At 50.0% G+C, this 21,264-nt stretch overlaps 1 protein-coding gene across 2 annotated transcripts in view; it reads left to right on the top strand.

Moving 5' to 3' along the window:
* LOC138774108 (phosphofurin acidic cluster sorting protein 2-like) overlaps positions 1 to 9,107 on the top strand; it is a 234,028-nt gene extending 224,921 nt beyond the window's left edge. The window contains exons 20-25 of one of the 2 annotated variants that reach the window (XM_069954692.1): positions 2,341 to 2,383; positions 3,925 to 3,967; positions 5,777 to 5,918; positions 6,001 to 6,224; positions 6,371 to 6,484; positions 6,855 to 9,107. In XM_069954692.1, the coding sequence (XP_069810793.1) occupies positions 2,341 to 2,383; positions 3,925 to 3,967; positions 5,777 to 5,918; positions 6,001 to 6,224; positions 6,371 to 6,484; positions 6,855 to 6,967 (679 nt within the window). In that variant the 3' untranslated portion in view covers positions 6,968 to 9,107. The remainder of the gene's footprint in view (positions 1 to 2,340; positions 2,384 to 3,924; positions 3,968 to 5,776; positions 5,919 to 6,000; positions 6,225 to 6,370; positions 6,485 to 6,854) is intronic. The other variant, XM_069954693.1, reaches the window with a different exon arrangement.
* The last annotated feature ends 12,157 nt before the right edge of the window (positions 9,108 to 21,264 follow it).

Consider the following 21,264-nt stretch of genomic DNA (forward strand, 5'->3'; position numbering starts at 1 on the left):
CTCCATACTCTTTCCCTCCATACAACTTCCCTTCATACTCCTTCCCCTTCCCTCCATACTACACCCCTTCCACCATACTCCTCCCCCTTCCCACCATACTCCTTCACTCCATACTCCTTCCCTCCATACTCTTTACTCCATACTCCTTTCCCTTCCCTCCATACTCCTCCCCCTTCCCTCCATACTCCTTTCCCTTCCCTCCATACTCCTCCCCCTTCCCTCCATACTCCTCCCCCTTCCCTCCATACTCCTTTCCCTTCCCTCCATACTCCTCCCCCTTCCCTCCATACTCCTTCTCCTTCCCTCCATACTCCTTCCTTCCATACTCCTTCCTCTATACTCCTCCCCTTCCCTCCATACTCTTTCCCCTTCCCTCCATACTCCTTCCTCTTCCCTCCATACTCCTCCCCCTTCCCCTTCCCTCCATACTCCTTCCCCTTCCCTCCATACTCCTTCCCCTTCCCTCCATACTCCTTCCTCTTTCCTCCATACTCCTCCCCTTCCAGCCATACTTCTTCCCCTTCCCTCCATACTCCTTGCCCTTCCCTCCATACCCTCCTCCTTCCCTCCATACAACTTCCCTTCATACTTCTTCCCCTTCCCTCCATACTACACCCCTTCCACCATACTCCTCCCCATTCCCGCCATACTCTTTCACTCCATACTCTTTCCCTCCATACTCCTTCCCTTTCCCTCCATACTCCTTCCCTCCATACTCCACCCCTTTCACCATACTCCTTTATCTTCCCTCTATACTCCTTCCCCTTCCCTTCATACTCCTCCCCTTCCCTCCATACTCCTTGCCCTTCCCTCTATACTTCTACCTCTTCCCTCCATACTCCTCCCCTCCCTCCATACTCCTCCCCTCCCTCCATACTCCTTGCCCTTCCCTCTATATTTCTTCCCCTTCCCTCCATACTCCTCCCCTCCCTCCATACTCCTCCCCTTCTTCCATACTCCTCCCCTCCCTTCATACTCCTCCCATTCCTCCATACTCCTCCTCTTCCTTCATACTCTTCCCCTCCCACCATACGCCACCCCTCCCTCCATATTCCTCCCCTTCCTCCATACTCCTTCCCTCCCTCCATACTCCTTGCCCTTCCCTCTATATTTCTTCCCCTTCCCTCCATACTCCTCCCCTCTCTCCATACTCCTCCCCTCCCTCCATACTCCTCCCCTCCCTCCATACTCCTCCCCTCCCTCCATACTCCTCCCCTCCCTCCATACTCCTCCCCTTCTTCCATACTCCTCCCCTCCCTTCATACTCCTCCCATTCCTCCATACTCCTCCTCTTCCTTCATACTCTTCCCCTCCCTCCATACTCCTCCCCTTCCTCCATACTCCTCCCCTTCTTCCATACTCCTCCCCTCCCTTCATACTCCTCCCTTCCCTCCATACTCCTCCCCTACCTCCATAGTCCACACCTTCCACCATACTCCTCCCATTCCTCCATACTCCTCCTCTTCCTTCATACTCTTCCCCTCCCACCATACGCCACCCCTCCCTACATATTCCTCCCCTTCCTCCATATGCCTCCACTCCCTCCATACTCTTCTTCCATACTTCTCTCCTTCCTCCATACTTCTCCTCTCCCTCCATACTCCTCTTCTTCCATACTTCTCCCCTTCCTCCATACTCCTCCCCTCCCTCCATACTCAACCCCTTCCTCCATAATCCTCCTCTCCCTCCATACTCAACCCCTTCCTCCATAATCCTCCTCTCCCTCCATACTCCTCCCCTCCCTCCATACTCCTCCTCCTCCATACTCAACCCCTTCCTCCATAATCCTCCTCTCCCTCCATACTCCTCCCCTCCCTCCATACTCCTCCTCCTCCATACTCATCCCCTTCCTCCATACTCCTCCCCCTTCCCTCCATACTCCTACCCTTCCGGGATGGCCGGATCGGCACATCAATAACTGTCTCTTTTTTCTTGTAACAAAAAAACAAATTGTCCTTATAGTTCATCATTAAGTCAAAGGGTCAAATAAACAGAGGAAAGAGAAGCGGTGACGGGGGCAGCCTCCTCTCACTAACCTGAAGATTATTTCAAAATGATGGTTTCCTCTATGCCTCCTCCCCCTCAGCCTCCTGTCTTTCCTTTATGCCTCCTCCTCAGCCTCCTTTGTTTCCTCTATGCCTCATCCTTCTGTGTTTCCTCCTCGGCCTCCTGTCTTTCCTCTATGCCTCCCCATTAGCCTCCTTTTTAGCCTCCAGGCTTCTTCTTCTTGATGCCTCGCACCTTGCGGCAGTTTTTTTTCCTCTCACGTTGGTTGTTTCGATATCTCGGCCTTCTCCTAATTCTTCTTCCTCTTCTTCCTCTCTTCTGCTCTGTTCTTAGCGCTGATGAGGATTCTTGCCAGAAGTTTGTTCCATTTATTGGGGTGAGTCTTACAGTAACAGAACTGTATGGAGATTGTGGGGTGGAGGTGACCCTTCTGGATGTCTCTGTGTATAAGGTGTGGATGGCGCCCCCTTCTGACGATGCTGGGTCGCAGGCATCCCGCTATATAGTGCTGACATTCTGTATCACTCACATTGTCACCATTCCCATCAGTCCTAACAGGGGGCAGCATCATAGATCAGTCCCTGGGAGCTTTCCAGGGGGCTTCAGTGTTAGTGACAAATGCTGCAGTAACCTGCAAATGCCAGGACTGGCCACACTCACCGCCTCCAGCGTACACACCGCAACCTGCAAATGCCAGGACTGGCCACACTCACCGCCTCCAGCGTACACACCGCAACCTGCAAATGCCAGGACTGCCCACACTCACCGCCTCCAGCGTACACACCGCAACCTGCATATGCCAGGACTGGCCACACTCACCGCCTCCAGCGTACACACCGCAACCTGCAAATGCCAGGACTGCCCACACTCACCGCCTCCAGCGTACACACCGCAACCTGCAAATACCAGGACTGCCCACACTCACCGCCCCTAGCGTACACACCTCAACTTGCAAGTGCATGGACTGCCCGCACCCACTCCCCCCAGCATACACACCGCAACCTGCAAGTGTCCGGACTGCCCGCACCCACTCTCTCCAGTGTACACACCGCAACCTGCAAGTGTCCGGACTACCCGCACCCACTCCCTCCAGTGTACACACCGCAACCTGCAAGTGCCCAGACTGCCCATACTCACCACCTTCAGCGTACACACTGCAACCTGCAAGTGCCAGGACTGCCCGCACTCACCGCCCCTAGCGTACACACCGCAACCTGCGAGTGCCAGGACTGGCCACACTCACTGCCTCCAGCGTACACACTGCAAGTGCCAGGACTCCCCGCCCCACAATGTGATATCCAGTCGTGCTCACTATATCGATGTTTATTCCATTGGCCGGTGTTCTCATGCTAGTGATGCCATCAAACTTACTGAGTAACCTGGAATTAGGCTGTTACACAAACCGAATATCGCCCGTGACTGGCTGATTAGCGGCCATTCTGGACGATAATCGTTTGGTGTAATAGGACATGTAAAAGACCGCGATCAGCCGACATGCACAATGGACACAACTCCAATAGGCAGCCCGAACCATCTAAGCCCCTGTCTTATAGCTTAGGCAGCGAGCAAGGAATGAGGGGGAAGCGATCACTGATCTGACAGGTCAGCGCTCGCTTCCCCTTCATTATCCAGCTGTGTCATCCGGCCTTTACCCTCTTCATTTGCAGTTTTATATTATAGTTGCCCCAGTCATGGAGTACCCAGCAGTGTGGAGGTTCCAGCAGATGGTAGGACTGGACTGTTTCCTGGGGGGCCCATTCATGCCTGGCATTAGGTGGTGCTGTCCTCAGGGGCCACACTGCCCTATAGTATATCATTGCATTGGGTCATGCACATCACACTAGACACCAGGGATATCACAAGACGATGGGACTACAACAGTGTCATAGGGTCATCTCCGGTCTTATCTTCTTCTAGGTTGTGAAGGTCGGCATTGTTGAGCAGCCTCTGGCAGCCTCCGGTGAGTTTTTTGTCCAATAAGGGAATGAAGTGGGAATGAGGATAGGAGGGAGCGGGATGGAGGAGAATGAAGGAGCGGGATGGAGGAGAATGAAGGAGCAGGATGGGGGAGAATGGAAGAGCGGGATGGAGGAGAATGGAGGAGCGGGATGGAGGAGAATGAAGGAGCGGGATGGGGGAGAATGGAGGAGCGGGATGGAGGAGAATGGAGGAGCGGGATGGAGGAGAATGGAGGAGCGGGATGGAGGAGAATGGAGGAGCGGGATGGAGGAGAATGGAGGAGCGGGATGGAGGATAATGGAGGAGCGGGATGGAGTAGAATGGAGGAGCGGGATGGAGGAGAATGGAGGAGCGGGATGGAGGAGAATGAAGGAGCGGGATGGGGGAGAATGGATGAGCGGGATGGAGGAGAATGGAAGAGCGGGATGGAGGAGAATGGAGGAGCGGGATGGAGGAGAATGGAGGAGCGGGATGGAGGAGAATGGAGGAGCGGGATGGAGGATAATGGAGGAGCGGGATGGAGGATAATGGAGGAGCGGGATGGAGGAGAATGAAAGAGCGGGATGGAGGAGAATGGAGGAGCGGAATGGGGGAGAATGGAGGAGCGGGATGGAGGAGAATGGAGGAGCGGGATGGAGGATAATGAAGGAGCGGGATGGAGGAGAATGAAAGAGCGGGATGGAGGAGAATGGAGGAGCGGAATGGGGGAGAATGGAGGAGCGGGATGGAGGAGAATGGAGGAGCGGAATGGAGGAGAATGGAGGAGCGGGATGGAGTAGAATGGAGGAGCGGGATGGAGGATAATGGAGGAGCGGGATGGAGTAGAATGGAGGAGCGGGATGGAGGAGAATGGAGGAGCGGGATGGAGGATAATGGAGGAGCGGGATGGAGGATAATGGAGGAGCGGGATGGAGGAGAATGAAGGAGCGGGATGGAGGAGAATGAAGGAGCGGGATGGGGGAGAATGAAGGAGCGGGATGGGGGAGAATGGAAGAGCGGGATGGGGGAGAATGGAGGAGCGGGATGGAGGAGAATGGAGGAGCGGGATGGAGGAGAATGAAGGAGCGGGATGGGGGAGAATGGAGGAGCGGGATGGGGGAGAATGAAAGAGCGGGATGGAGGAGAATGGAGGAGCGGAATGGGGGAGAATGGAGGAGCGGAATGGAGGAGAATGGAGGAGCGGGATGGAGGAGAATGGAGGAGCGGGATGGAGGAGAATGGAGGAGCGGGATGGAGGAGAATGGAGGAGCGGGATGGAGGATAATGGAGGAGCGGGATGGAGGAGAATGGAGGAGCGGGATGGAGTAGAATGGAGGAGCGGGATGGAGTAGAATGGAGGAGCGGGATGGAGGAGAATGGAGGAGCGGGATGGAGGATAATGGAGGAGCGGGATGGAGGATAATGGAGGAGCGGGATGGAGGAGAATGGAGGAGCGGGATGGAGGAGAATGGAGGAGCGGGATGGAGTAGAATGGAGGAGCGGGATGGAGGATAATGGAGGAGCGGGATGGAGGATAATGGAGGAGCGCGATGGAGGAGAATGGAGGAGCGGGATGGAGGAGAATGGAGGAGCGGGATGGAGGAGCGGGATGGAGGAGAATGGAGGGGCGGGATGGAGTAGAATGGAGGAGCAAGATGGAGGAGAATGGAGGAGCAAGATGGAGGAGAATGGAGGAGCGGGACGATAAGACAATGGTTGCTCTTCTGTATAACTCCCCTGCAGTTGTGGCCCAATAGCTTCTGCCTTCCTTTCACCCTAAATTGTGCTGTAGACCCTGGGTTGTAGTTGTCACCCTCTCTCTTCTGTGCAGTGGACTCAGATGAAGCATCGGTCTGCAGCCCGGCTCTTCTCAGCTCATCCTCATCCCCAGGGACCAGCTCTTCCATGGTTAAGGAGCCAGCTTGCACCCCCCCACCATCGCCCTCGGTCAGCAGCGGCCTATCTAATGCTGGGTAAGATCCAAATTCTGGAATATCATTTCCCTCCCACATCCCTTTGTGTTGCTGCTCACAGCCTTGGTCCTTCCACCTGTAGGACTCTATCAGCTGGGATGGAAGTAATGGGTCTGCAGGTGGATTACTGGCAGTGGCAGGGGTCTGAACGCCGGAAAGATGGAGACAGGAGAGACACAGCAACTAAAAACACAATGAGGAGCAACTTCCGCTCTCTGCAAGTCAGTCGCCTGCCTCCAGCTGGAGAGGGCAACTTACCCCTGTGTATGGCCATGACCATAGTGACTCAGGAGAAGAACAAGAAGGGTGAGTGCACAATTGGATTAGCTTTCACAGTCCCAAAAACTGCCAGCAAATGCCAATGGGCTTTGCACCAAAGCTTCACTGAACCTCACCAGAGATGAGAGTGCCAGGGAGGGACACTAACGCTGCCATCATCTGCTCCTTCCTAGTCATGTTCCTAAGTAAGAAGCCGAAAGAGAAAGAAGCCGAATCTCGCAGTCAAGTGATCGAAGGGATCAGTCGTCTAATTTGCACTGCCAAGAACCAGAACACCATGCTGCGAGGTAACTGCACTGTGTGTAGGAGAGCTCATGCTATAGTGCATACAGTCACAGTGCTAGCCCCTCTGTCTCATCTGTGATAGATTGGTACCGTCATCATCTCTTCCTTTATGGTTTTCTCTTCCTTAAAGGAATGGACCACGAGTAGAGTAGTTGTGGGTAATAAGCTTTAAGATTTGTTCCTTTCATGTTAGAAACATTTTAACTTGAGGAGCAGAACTCCTGGGCCCAGTATACATATAGTCCTAGTCAGGGGAGTGATGTGTGTGGCTTCCATCCAGTCTGCCTATACTTTATGTGGGGTCCCTACAGCTCATGTGGACCCCTGTACTGCAGAGTTCAAGAGACTTAATACTCTTATTATTTCCTGCAGTTACCATAGATGGAGTGGACTGGAATGATGTGAAGTTTTTTCAGCTGGCGGCACAGTGGCCAACACATGTCAAGCAGTTTCCTGTTGGAGTCTTTGGTCATGGGAAGATCTGATGTTCCTGTGAGATCCATGTAATGCAATAACCTTGGCTCTTCCAGTTAGTAAATCAGGCAGAAGATTCCCTTCCCTGACACCAGACCCAGCCTCAGAGCGGACAGTGTAGTCAATATGGCACATCATGACAAGAAATACCGAGACAAAAACCTCTTACCCTAGAGCCCTGGTCGAGGAGTCCATATCACACCTCATTATAACAAATAGCGAGACAAAGCCTTTTAGCCTAGAGCCATGGTTGAGGAGTCCATATCACACCTCATTATAACAAATACCTAGACAAAGCCTCTTACCCTAGAGCCCTGGTCGAGGAGTCCATATCATGGCAAATACCTAGACAAAAACCTCTTACCCTAGAGCCCTGGTCGAGGAGTCCATATCACACCTCATTATAACAAATACCTAGACAAAGCCTCTTACCCTAGAGCCCTGGTCGAGGAGTCCATATCACACCTCATTATAACAAATACCGAGACAAAGCCTTTTAGCCTAGAGCCATGGTTGAGGAGTCCATATCCTGACAAGAAATACAGAGACAAAACCTCTCACCCCAGAGCCCTGGTCCATAGACATCCAACACTTGCTAGCAGTATCTCAGAGTATCAAGGCTCAATTCACACAAGGTATGGTGGTGCTCAGCTGTTTCCAAAAGGCAGTCCATCCATAAATCTCACCAAAATTTTTCTTTATTCAAGTTCCAATAGACAGATAGATCTCCCACTTCTAAGACCTACAGACTCCAAGCTCTGCTGTCAGACCCCCTACACACACTGGTGGGGCATAGCTACACAGAGCAGGATCTAAGGGTTCGGAAAAGGGTTTTAGGATCCATAACCTGTTATGGCATTACTGTGCGTCCTAGCCACATAGCAATGACTTTTTCAGAATTGCCTGACTCCGCAATGTCTTCCTCTTGGGGACCCCGGGATGGGGGTGGTACGCGGAACTGGTAGGCAAAACTGGCTAGAGAAGCCATGTTTGGTCTTCAAACATTCTGGGGGTTCAGCCAGATCCAATGGTTCCCGAACAATCTCCCTTTGACAGTGTTATGGAGTTATGACCCTGTTTAGTATTGTATTGGTTTGGGGTTTTCAGCCCAAGGGAGAGGAACTTGGACCAACCCACACATGGAAAGGGTTTGTGTATGCCGGATGTATATGTACGAGGGGCTTGGCAGCATGTGGATACTGAAACCTTACAGCAAGCACCAGCTCCCATGTGTTTGCTCCACAACCAAGATCTGCATTATATGGTAATGCACCTAACACTGTTTTGTACCACTGCCTGTATTTCGCATCTGGCCCCTGTATATATTCTATAATGTGTATATTGTGTATTGTTTAGTGCGCCCTTCAGGCAGTTAAATATTCTATTTATTATCGGGCTGTTCTTTTCTCTTGATCCATGAGCCTACACGCCAGTGTTCTCCAGCTAATGCTTTCCACTACAGGGCTGGCTTCTGGCCCGATATTATTATATCACAACGAGAAGAGGGTGGCAGCCTAACCAGTCTCCCTGTGCCCACATGAAGAGGGGCTGTCCATGTAAATCTATACCCAGCTGACTCCCCGTACTCCTCGTGGGGGACATTGAAGCCCTCCAGGGAGTATTGGAGACACGAGACCTCCTGCATGCCTGTCTGTTGGAACTTGAATATAGAAAAATATTACTATGGTGAGTGCCGCTGGAATGCTTTTTTCTAGCTTATGAGCCACAGAGTTCCAAGTGGAGTCCATATAACACCTCATCATACCAAACACTGAGACAAAACCTCTTCCATGGGGACTGGTCGAGGAGTCCATATCACACCTCATCATACCAAACACTGAGACAAAACCTCTTCCAAGGGGACTGGTCGAGGAGTCCATATCACACCTCATCATAAACACTGAGACAAAACCTCTTCCATGGGGACTGGTCGAGGAGTCCATATCACACCTCATTCTGCCACATACCGTGAGGTTTTTCTTACTGAGGTGCCCTGGCCGATGTGTCCCTATCACATGACTTACTGTACCATATACTGTGAGCTTCCTCTTATCATGGTGCTCTGCCGATGTGTCCCCATCACATGACTTATTGTACTTCACATCCCTTGACCACCACATACTGTGCAGGAAAAAATGCAATAAACTTAAGTGATAGCAATGACTGGTGTCTGTCTGTTTGGGTAACCTCATGTGGATGCCGTACTGCAAGCAGTACATAGGATGATACTGAGGGATCCGCATCACCGCCGCTCCTGAACCTCTGGCAGGCCGGATCTGGCGGGCCGGGCAAATGCTCGCTGGTCTTGCTGTAAACTTGCATCGGCCCTCTGCAGTGGCTGAGAGAACAGCATGGCCGGCCCCGCGCTGTTCTCTCAGCCTCTGCCAGTGTGACTGGGCCGGAATATTCCTCCCCCGCTCCCCCCCCCCTCTGCCAGTGTGACTGGGCCGGAATATTCCTCCCCCGCTCCCCCCCCCCCCCTCTGCCAGTGTGACTGGGCCGGAATATTCCTCCCCCGATCCCCCCCCCCCCTCTGCCAGTGTGACTGGGCCGGAATATTCCTCCCCCCGCTCCCCCCCCCCCCCCTCTGCCAGTGTGACTGGAAAGGAATATTCCTCCCCCGCTCCCCCCCCCCCTCTGGCAGTGTGACTAGGCCGGAATATTCCTCCCCCGCTCCCCCCCCCTCTGCCAGTGTGACTGGGCCGGAATATTCCTCCCCTGCTCCCCCCCCCCCTCTGCCAGTGTGACTAGGCCGGAATATTCCTCCCACGCTCCCCCCCCCCCTCTGGCAGTGTGACTAGGCCGGAATATTCCTCCCACGCTCCCCCCCCCCCTCTGGCAGTGTGACTGGGCCGGAATATTCCTCCCCCGCTCCCCCCCCCCTCTGGCAGTGTGACTGGGCCGGAATATTCCTCCCCCGCCCCCCCTCTCTGCCAGTGTGACTGGGCCGGAATATTCCTCCCCTGCTCCCCCCCCCCCTCTGCCAGTGTGACTGGGCCGGAATATTCCTCCCACGCTCCCCCCCCCCCTCTGGCAGTGTGACTGGGCCGGAATATTCCTCCCCCGCTCCCCCCCCCTCTGGCAGTGTGACTGGGCCGGAATATTCCTCCCCCGCCCCCCCCTCTCTGCCAGTGTGACTGGGCCGGAATATTCCTCCCCCGCTCCCCCCCCCCTCTGGCAGTGTGACTGGGCTGGAATATTCCTCCCCCGCTCCCCCCCCCCCCCCCTCTGCCAGTGTGACTGGGCCGGAATATTCCTCCCCCGCTCCCCCCCCCCCTCTGGCAGTGTGACTAGGCCGGAATATTCCTCCCCCGCTCCCCCCCCCCTCTGCCAGTGTGACTGGGCTGGAATATTCCTCCCCCCCCCCCCCCCCCCCCCCTCTGCCAGTGTGACTGGGCCGGAATATTCCTCCCCCGCTCCCCCCCCCCTCTGGCAGTGTGACTAGGCCGGAATATTCCTCCCCCGCTCCCCCCCCCCCTCTGCCAGTGTGACTGGGCCGGAATATTCCTCCCCCGCTCCCCCCCCCCCCCCTCTGCCAGTGTGACTGGGCCGGAATATTCCTCCCCCGCTCCCCCCCCCCTCTGCCAGTGTGACTGGGCTGGAATATTCCTCCCCCGCTCCCCCCCCCCTCTGGCAGTGTGACTAGGCCGGAATATTCCTCCCCCGCTCCCCCCCCCCTCTGTCAGTGTGACTGGGCCGGAATATTCCTCCCCCGCTCCCCCCCCCCCCCTCTGCCAGTGTGACTGGGCTGGAATATTCCTCCCCCGCTCCCCCCCCCCTCTGTCAGTGTGACTGGGCCGGAATATTCCTCCCCCGCTCCCCCCTCCCCTCGGCCTATCTCCCTATACCTCACATAACGGAGGTGCCGCACAGGCCGTCTGCTACAACTTCCTCTCTCAGCTGACGTCATTTCCTGCAGAGGATCCGCTTCCTGGAGGACAGAGGAGAAGAAGTTGCCCCATGGAGAGGCTGCTGCTGACTGAGGTGTCAGTCCGAGGGGCCCGGGCACTGATGGGTGATCAGACAGGACCCCACCAAGCTACAGCCCCAGCCTGTCATCTGCCCCCTGCTGGGCTGTGTGAGGAGGCAACCAAGTCTCCCTCCCCCCACAATGATTCCATCATCTCCTTCCTGCTCTGCAGTCGGAGGGGCGGGGGAGCTCCATGCTGGCTGTGAGGGAGGAGGACCTGCCAGGACCTGCCTCTAGTATGTATATGTGTGTACAGTATATAGTGTATGCATGCCTCTAGTATGTATATGTGTGTACAGTATATAGTGTATGCATGCCTCTAGTGTGTATATGTGTGTACAGTATATAGTGTATGCATGCCTCTAGTATGTATATATGTGTACAGTATATAGTGTATGCATGCCTCTAGTATGTTTATGTGTGTGTACAGTATGTAGTGTATGCATGCCTCTAGTATGTATATGTGTGTGTACAGTATATAGTGTATGCATGCCTCTAGTATATATATGTGTGTGTACAGTATATAGTGTATGCATGCCTCTAGTATGTATATGTGTGTACAGTATATAGTGTATGCATGCCTCTAGTATATATATGTGTGTGTACAGTATATAGTGTATGCATGCCTCTAGTATGTATATGTGTGTGTACAGTATATAGTGTATGCATGCCTCTAGTATATATATGTGTGTGTACAGTATATAGTGTATGCATGCCTCTAGTGTATATGTGTGTACAGTATATAGTGTATGCATGCCTCTAGTATGTATATGTGTGTACAGTATATAGTGTATGCATGCCTCTAGTATGTATATGTGTGTACAGTATATAGTGTATGCATGCCTCTAGTGTATATGTGTGTACAGTATATAGTGTATGCATGCCTCTAGTGTATATGTGTGTACAGTATATAGTGTATGCATGCCTCTAGTGTATATGTGTGTACAGTATATAGTGTATGCATGCCTCTAGTGTATATGTGTGTACAGTATATAGTGTATGCATGCCTCTAGTATGTATATGTGTGTACAGTATATAGTGTATGCATGCCTCTAGTATGTATATATGTGTGTACAGTATATAGTGTATGCATGCCTCTAGTATGTATATGTGTGTACAGTATATAGTGTATGCATGCCTCTAGTATGTATATGTGTGTGTACAGTATATAGTGTATGCATGCCTCTAGTATGTATATATGTGTGTACAGTATATAGTGTATGCATGCCTCTAGTGTGTATATGTGTGTACAGTATATAGTGTATGCATGCCTCTAGTATGTATATGTGTGTACAGTATATAGTGTATGCATGCCTCTAGTATGTATATGTGTGTACAGTATATAGTGTATGCATGCCTCTAGTATGTATATGTGTGTACAGTATATAGTGTATGCATGCCTCTAGTATGTATATATGTGTGTACAGTATATAGTGTATGCATGCCTCTAGTATGTATATGTGTGTACAGTATATAGTGTATGCATGCCGCTAGTATGTATGTGTGTACAGTATATAGTGTATGCATGCCTCTAGTATGTATATGTGTGTACAGTATATAGTGTATGCATGCCTCTAGTATGTATATATGTGTGTACAGTATATAGTGTATGCATGCCTCTAGTATGTATGTGTGTACAGTATATAGTGTATGCATGCCTCTAGTATGTATATGTGTGTACAGTATATAGTGTATGCATGCCTCTAGTATGTATATGTGTGTACAGTATATAGTGTATGCATGCCTCTAGTATGTATATATGTGTGTACAGTATATAGTGTATGCATGCCTCTAGTATGTATATGTGTGTACAGTATATAGTGTATGCATGCCTCTAGTATGTATATATGTGTGTACAGTATATAGTGTATGCATGCCTCTAGTATGTATATGTGTGTACAGTATATAGTGTATGCATGCCGCTAGTATGTATGTGTGTACAGTATATAGTGTATGCATGCCTCTAGTATGTATATGTGTGTACAGTATATAGTGTATGCATGCCTCTAGTATGTATATATGTGTGTACAGTATATAGTGTATGCATGCCTCTAGTATGTATGTGTGTACAGTATATAGTGTATGCATGCCTCTAGTATGTATATGTGTGTACAGTATATAGTGTATGCATGCCTCTAGTATGTATATGTGTGTACAGTATATAGTGTATGCATGCCTCTAGTATGTATATATGTGTGTACAGTATATAGTGTATGCATGCCTCTAGTATGTATATGTGTGTACAGTATATAGTGTATGCATGCCTCTAGTATGTATATGTGTGTACAGTATATAGTGTATGCATGCCTCTAGTATGTATATGTGTGTACAGTATATAGTGTATGCATGCCTCTAGTATGTATATATGTGTACAGTATATAGTGTATGCATGCCTCTAGTATGTATATATGTGTACAGTATATAGTGTATGCATGCCTCTAGTATGTATATGTGTGTACAGTATATAGTGTATGCATGCCTCTAGTATGTATATGTGTGTACAGTATATAGTGTATGCATGCCTCTAGTATGTATATATGTGTGTACAGTATATAGTGTATGCATGCCTCTAGTATGTATATATGTGTGTACAGTATATAGTGTATGCATGCCTCTAGTATGTGTATGTGTGTACAGTATATAGTGTATGCATGCCTCTAGTATGTATATGTGTGTACAGTATATAGTGTATGCATGCCTCTAGTATGTATATGTGTGTACAGTATATAGTGTATGCATGCCTCTAGTATGTATATATGTGTACAGTATATAGTGTATGCATGCCTCTAGTATGTATATATGTGTACAGTATATAGTGTATGCATGCCTCTAGTATGTATATGTGTGTACAGTATATAGTGTATGCATGCCTCTAGTATGTATATGTGTGTACAGTATATAGTGTATGCATGCCTCTAGTATGTATATATGTGTGTACAGTATATAGTGTATGCATGCCTCTAGTATGTGTATGTGTGTACAGTATATAGTGTATGCATGCCTCTAGTATGTATGTGTGTACAGTATATAGTGTATGCATGCCTCTAGTATGTGTATGTGTGTACAGTATATAGTGTATGCATGCCTCTAGTATGTATGTGTGTACAGTATATAGTGTATGCATGCCTCTAGTATGTATATGTGTGTACAGTATATAGTGTATGCATGCCTCTAGTGTGTATATGTGTGTGTACAGTATATAGTGTATGCATGCCTCTAGTATGTATATATGTGTGTACAGTATATAGTGTATGCATGCCTCTAGTATGTATATGTGTGTACAGTATATAGTGTATGCATGCCTCTAGTATGTTTATGTGTGTACAGTATATAGTGTATGCATGCCTCTAGTATGTATATGTGTGTACAGTATATAGTGTATGCATGCCTCTAGTATGTATATATGTGTGTACAGTATATAGTGTATGCATGCCTCTAGTATGTGTATGTGTGTACAGTATATAGTGTATGCATGCCTCTAGTATGTATATGTGTGTACAGTATATAGTGTATGCATGCCTCTAGTATGTTTATGATGTATGTATATATGTATGTATAGTGTGTGTGGGTTTGTATGTGATGTACGCACAGTATTTATGTGTGTATACATGATATATGTATGTACAGTATAAGGCTAAGGTCAGACTATGTAACTGTGCGGCTGTATTTGCGGCTGTAATTGTGCGGCGGTATTTTTGTTGGTTCATACGTACGCTGGAAAGTATAGGATATACGGCTGCACAGTGCACACTATGTATGAATCTACGGCCCTATCGTAAACGGACCCGTAAAAAATGAACAAGACCATTGTTTGCGGCTGAACATGCGGCCGAGGATTGACAGGCGGTCCGTACGGAGTACTTCAAAAATAGCCGGCAATGATGCCGATGCTTCTAATAGTTAATATATTAAATTAATAAAACACATTTTCTTTGTAATAAAGTCCCTTTCGTTGTTCAATAATTTAATTCTAACGAATCCATCATTCTGCAATTAAATATACTGTTAAAATAAATAGATATATAAATAAATGTATATTTATCTATATATTTATTTTTTGACAGTATATTTAATTGCACAATGATGGATTCGTTAGAATTAAATTATTGAACAACGAAACTGATTTTATTACAACGAAAATGTGTTTTATTCATTAAATATTAATTAGTACAGGAAGCTCCATAAGCCGTTAATTCATATTGCCGGTAATAGAGCTTTCTGTACTAATAATCACTTTACTTTAATGGAAACATCAAATGTTTCTTCTAATTATGTTATGACAATAGCATTATTAGAAGAAACATTTAGAATTATATGTGCGCTCAGCTGATGGCTGATCGGCTCAGCGCACATATAATGAGCCGGTCCGCAGCACAGTGACTTCATTGTGCTGCGGACCAACGAAGAGACAACATCGGGGTGAGTATAGAGCTCTCCCCACCCCCTCCCCAGCACTGCACCCCTCCCAGCAAGGAAGGGGGGGTCAGTTAACCCCTTCCTTGCTGGGATGGGTGCAGTCTTACATCAGTCTGGCCCCCAAGGGGTTAAGGGGGATGCAATACATCCTCCCTTAACCCCTTGGGGGCCAGACTGTAAGCAGCGATCTGTAAAGATGCTGCATACTGTAAGGAGCACAACACCGCTCACAATGATGGGTGTTGTGCTCCTGTTTGTGTGTTTTTTGTGTGTTTCTCCCTTTTTGTTTTTCAGATATCGGTATCCTGGGGATTACGTCGGATTCCGTGGACTACGTCGATGACCAGCGGTTGTTTGGATTTTTTTTTTTTTTAATAAAATGGTCAATGAGGGGTGTGGGGGTGTTTTTATTTGAATAAAAAAAAATTTCACTTGTGTCTTGTCTTTATTTCTTTACTTTATAGACTTAGTAGTGGAAGCCGTCAAATAGACGGAATCCATTACTAAGTCGGGGCCTAGTGTTAGCCGGTATAAAATGGCTAACACTAACCCCCTATTATTACCCCAGTACCCAATGCCACCAGGGGTACTGGGAAGAGCCGGGTGCCAGTGGTCTCCTGGACCGGGCGGCAGCAGGCTGGTAAGATTTAGGCTGGGGAGGGCCTAATTATTTATTTATTATATTATTATTTATTATTTAATTATTTATTTATTTAAAAAAAAACCGCATAGGGTTCCCTCTATTTTTATAACCAGCCAGGTTAAAAACCAAGCGACAGCAGCCTGGTAACACCAGGGTGGGAAGAGCCATTGGTTTAGGCCCTCCCCAGCCTAAATCTTACCAGCCTGCTGCCGCCCGGTCCAGGAGCGCCAATTTTGACGCTCCGGGACCACTGGCACCCGGCTCTTCCCAGTACCCCTGGTGGCATTGGGTACTGGGGTAATAATAGGGGGTTAGTGTTAGCCATTTTATACCGGCTAACACTAGGCCCCAACTTAGTAATGGATTCCGTCTATTAGACGGCTTCCACTACTAAGTCTATAAAGTAAAGAAATAAAGACAAGACACAAGTTAAACATTTTTTTTATTCAAATAAAAACACCCCCACACCCCTCATTGACCATTTTATTAAAAAAAAATCCAAACAACCGCTGGTCATCGACGTAGTCCATGGAATCCGACGTAATCCCCAGGATACCGATATCTGAAAAACAAAAAGGGAGAAACACACAAAAAACACACAAAGAGGAGCACAACACCCATCATTGTGAGCGGTGTTGTGCTCCTTACAGTATGCAGCATCTTTACAGATCGCTGCTTACAGTCTGACCCCAAGGGGTTAAGGGAGGATGTATTGTATCCCCCTTAACCCCTTGGGGGCCAGACTGATGTCAGACTGCACCCATCCCAGCAAGGAAGGGGTTAACTGACCCCCCCTTCCTTGCTGGGAGGGGTGCAGTGCTGGGGAGGGGGTGGGGAGAGCTCTATACTCACCCCGATGTTGTCTCTTCGTTGGTCCGCAGCACAATGAAGTCACTGTGCTGCGGACCGGCTCATTATATGTGCGCTCAGCCGATCAGCCAATCAGCTGAGCGCACATATAATTCTAAATGTTTCTTCTAATAATGCTATTGTGATAACATAATTAGAAGAAACATTTGATGTTTTAATTAAAGTAAAGTGATGATTAGTACAGAAAGCTCTATTACCGGCAATATGAATTATCGGCTTATGGAGCTTCCTGTACTAATTAATATTTAATTAATAAAACACATTTTCGTTGAAATATAGAAGAAAACCTATATATACATATACTTCATTATTTATTTATTTATATATATATATATATATATATATATATATATATATATGTGTGTGTGTGTGTGTGTACAGTATATAGTGTATACATTCCTCTGTAGTATGCTTATGATGTATGAATATATGTATAGTGTGTGTGTGTATATATATGTATGTACAGTATATGTGTGTGTATAGATGTATGTACAGTATGTGTGTGTGTGTATATATGTATGTACAGTATTGTCACGGCCGCGGCGGCGTCCCGCATTCCGGGCCGCCGCCGCGACCGCCTCCTGCCCCATGCAGCAGCCGGTGTCCATAGTCAGGGACCCGGCGCTGCTGTTACTTCGGCCCCGGGGGGCGCCTCACCTCTCCACGTTCCTGTCTGTCGCTGTGCCGGCCGGCGCGCGCGTCCCCGCCTCCTAGGGCGCGCGCGCTCCGGCTGTCTCAGATTTAAAGGGCCAGTCCGCCCTTAATTGGTTAGTTGCACCAATCACTCCCCTATAAATCCCAGCATGCCCTGTCCCTTGGGTTGGAGCCTCTACATGCTTCCCATAGCGTTTGGCCCAGCTCCCTGTTGTTCCTGATTCCTGTCCGCTACCTGGTCCCTAGTCCTTGTTCCTGATCCCTGTCCGCTACCTGGTCCCCACTCCTTGTTCCTGGTTCCTGCTTCCCCGTTATACTTCAGTTCCTGTGTTCTGCCTGTCACGTGCGGTCTCACCTACAGACCATTGCCAGTATCATCTCCTGCCTACGGCTCCTGCTACGCCTCGCCTGTCGTCACCAGCACCGAGCCAGGGGTAGCGACCTGGGGGTCGCCTGCCGCAGCAAGTCCATCCCGCCTTGCGGCGGGCTCTGGTGAAAACCAGCGGCCCCTTAGACTCCGCCCCCTGGTGAGGTTAGTGCCATCGCTGGTGACGGTCCAGTGGATCCACTACTCCAGGCGTATCAGTAGGCTCCAACCATGGATCCCGGCGAGGTGCCTGATCTCCGTGACGTCGTCAGAGTGGTCGCTCAACAGGCGCAACAAATCCAGAAACAGTCGCAGCAGATCCAGCAACTCACTGCCGCCTTACAGCGCACACCACCTCCTGACGCTGTTTCTACACTCCGACTTGCTCTTCCAAGCAAATACTCTGGTGACTCCAAGTTGTGCAGAGGATTCCTGACTCAGTGCACCATGCATATTGAACTTTTAAGTAGTCAGTTTTCCACCGAGCGCTCTAAAGTGGCTTTCATCATCAGCCTATTGGAGGGTAGAGCCCTGGCCTGGGCCACACCACTGTGGGACCGTGATGATCCTGTTGCTGCCAATCTCCGGGCCTTCCTATTCGAGTTTCGCTCCGTCTTTGAGGAACCTGCCCGTGCCTCTTCAGCCGAGACTGCTCTCCTCAACCTCTCTCAAGGGAGCTCTTCTGTTGGCGATTACGCCATCCAGTTCCGTACCCTGGCGGCTGAATTGGACTGGAATGAAGCCGCTCTAATAGCCACCTTCAAGAAGGGCCTGTCCAGTCGGGTGAGAGACGTGCTTTCCGCCCGAGACCTACCTACCTCCCTGAACGAACTCATCCTACTGGCCACCAGAGTTGATACTCGTTTTTCGGAGAGGGAGGAGGAGGTTCGGCATGAACATCTACTAAGCCGTTCCCGTCGCCATCCCCAGCTGGCGCCGGTTTTCCAGAATCTTGACTTCCCGATGTCCCAGCCCTCTCCTGAGATTCCTATGCAGGTGGAACGGGCTCACCTGACGCCTGATGAAAGAATCCGTCGTCTGGAGCTCAATCTCTGCCTCTACTGCGGTGGTTCGGATAACTTTCGGCTGAGATGTCCCCTACGTCCCCAAACGTCCGGGAAATGCTCGCACCTAGGTCCGGTGGGACAGGTGTCCCTAGGCGTGAACGCTACCTTTCCAAGTTTGTCTATGCCGGTTTCCATCCAGTCACCCTCAGGACAAAATCACCAGACTACTGCCTTTCTCGATTCTGGGTCAGCAGGCAGTTTTATTGCGGCAACATTGGTCCAAAGATGGCGGCTACCCGTGATCCAACTAGCCAGGCCCTTGACTATCTCCTCGGTCACGGGCGAGATTCTTACCGACCAGATATATTTCCAGACCGCACCTCTAGTCCTCCAGGTGGGTCCTTTACATCAGGAAAAGATATCCTTCTACGTCCTGCCCCATTCATCCCCCGCCATCCTCCTGGGACTCCCTTGGCTGCAATTACATGCTCCTAAGCTGGACTGGAGAACCGGGGAGATTATCAGTTGGGGTCAGGACTGTTCCAACCAGTGTCTCAAGTCACCTCAGACCAAGTACTCAGTGTCGTCACCTGACCCCGCCAAGCCTCTATCCGGCCTACCAGCAGGAGACCAAGACTTGGCGGATGCCTTATCTGCCGAGAAGGATCTCATCCACAAACCCACATCCCCTCGCCACAGTATACCTCCTGATCGCCTAGTACCAGTCGTCACCTCTACTCTTCAGAGAATACCCCCCGGAAAGACCCATGTTCACCCTGCGCTTCGAAGAGGTATTTTGAAGTGGGGACATTCCTCATTGGAGGCCGGGCACTCTGGAGTCCGTAAGACCGGGCAACGGATCTCCCGTCACTACTGGTGGTCCAGTCTGTTGCAAGATGTCAAAGACTTTGTGGCTTCCTGTGCCATCTGCAGGCAAGAAAGAGGGGGAGGCCAAAGGGGGGGGGTACTGTCACAGCCGCGGCGGCGTCCCGCGTTCCGGGCCGCCGCCGCGACCGCCTCCTGCCCCATGCAGCAGCCGGTGTCCATAGTCAGGGACCCGGCGCTGCTGTTACTTCGGCCCCGGGGGGCGCCTCACCTCTCCACGTTCCTGTCTGTCGCTGTGCCGGCCGGCGCGCGCGTCCCCGCCTCCTAGGGCGCGCGCGCGCCGGCTGTCTCAGATTTAAAGGGCCAGTCCGCCCTTAATTGGTTGGTTGCACCAATCACTCCCCTATAAATCCCAGCATGCCCTGTCCCTTGGGTTGGAGCCTCTACATGCTTCCCATAGCGTTTGGCCCAGCTCCCTGTTGTTCCTGATCCCTGTCCGCTACCTGGTCCCCACTCCTTGTTCCTGGTTCCTGCTTCCCCGTTATACTTCAGTTCCTGTGTTCTGCCTGTCACGTGCGGTCTCACCTACAGACCATTGCGAGTATCATCTCCTGCCTACGGCTCCTGCTACGCCTCGCCTGCCGTCACCAGCACCGAGCCAGGGGTAGCGACCTGGGGGTCGCCTGCCGCAGCAAGTCCATCCCGCCTTGCGGCGGGCTCTGGTGAAAACCAGCGGCCCCTTAGACTCCGCCCCCTGGTGAGGTTAGTGCCATCGCTGGTGACGGTCCAGTGGATCCACTACTCCAGGCGTATCAAGTATATGTGTGTGTATATATATATATGTATGTACAGTATATGTGTGTGTGTATATATATATATATATAAATATATATATATATATATGTGTGTGTACAGTATATAGTGTATACATGCCTCTGTAGTATGTTTATGATATATTGTATGTATGTATGTGCAGTATATGTGTGTGTGTATATATTGTGGACAGGTCACGGGAGAAGTGCTCGAGGGGGTGTACATCTCACCCAGGTTACAGCTTAGCGTGAGATGGTGAGTCCAGGAGGGATCTGTGCTCAGCAGTGTTATGCTGCTGAGCTATTATTTATTATTCCCGGGCCTGGACTTACATGGAATGGCGGGTAGGTTTTGGTAGTGGGACTTGCCATTCCCTCCCCCCGATCCAGGTCAGGTTTTGGGGTCCGGTGTCTCTGACCCTAATCAGCCTGACAAGGTAAAAGCCCTGCAGAGGATCCAGTGTTTGCTCTCAGCCAGGAGGGATCAGCCTGCATGCTGGTTCTCCTGGGAGCTGGGAATACAGACGCTGCTGGAGCATATATATATACCCTGCAGTATCCAGGTGAAAGACGCACTGTTTGTCTAGTGTCAGATAGGTGAAGAAACCTGTTAGTAAGCGCCCAGACGGGCAAGACCTTTTTGTTTGTTTTATTCTTAAAGCGCGGTGCTGCTGGGTTTTGTTTGATGGACGGTTTATGCTGCAAATAAACGCCAAGCTGATATTTTACAAGTCCAAGTCTGAT

The sequence above is a fragment of the Dendropsophus ebraccatus genome, chromosome 15 (assembly GCF_027789765.1).
Source record: "Dendropsophus ebraccatus isolate aDenEbr1 chromosome 15, aDenEbr1.pat, whole genome shotgun sequence".
NCBI classification, from domain to species: Eukaryota; Metazoa; Chordata; class Amphibia; order Anura; family Hylidae; genus Dendropsophus; species Dendropsophus ebraccatus.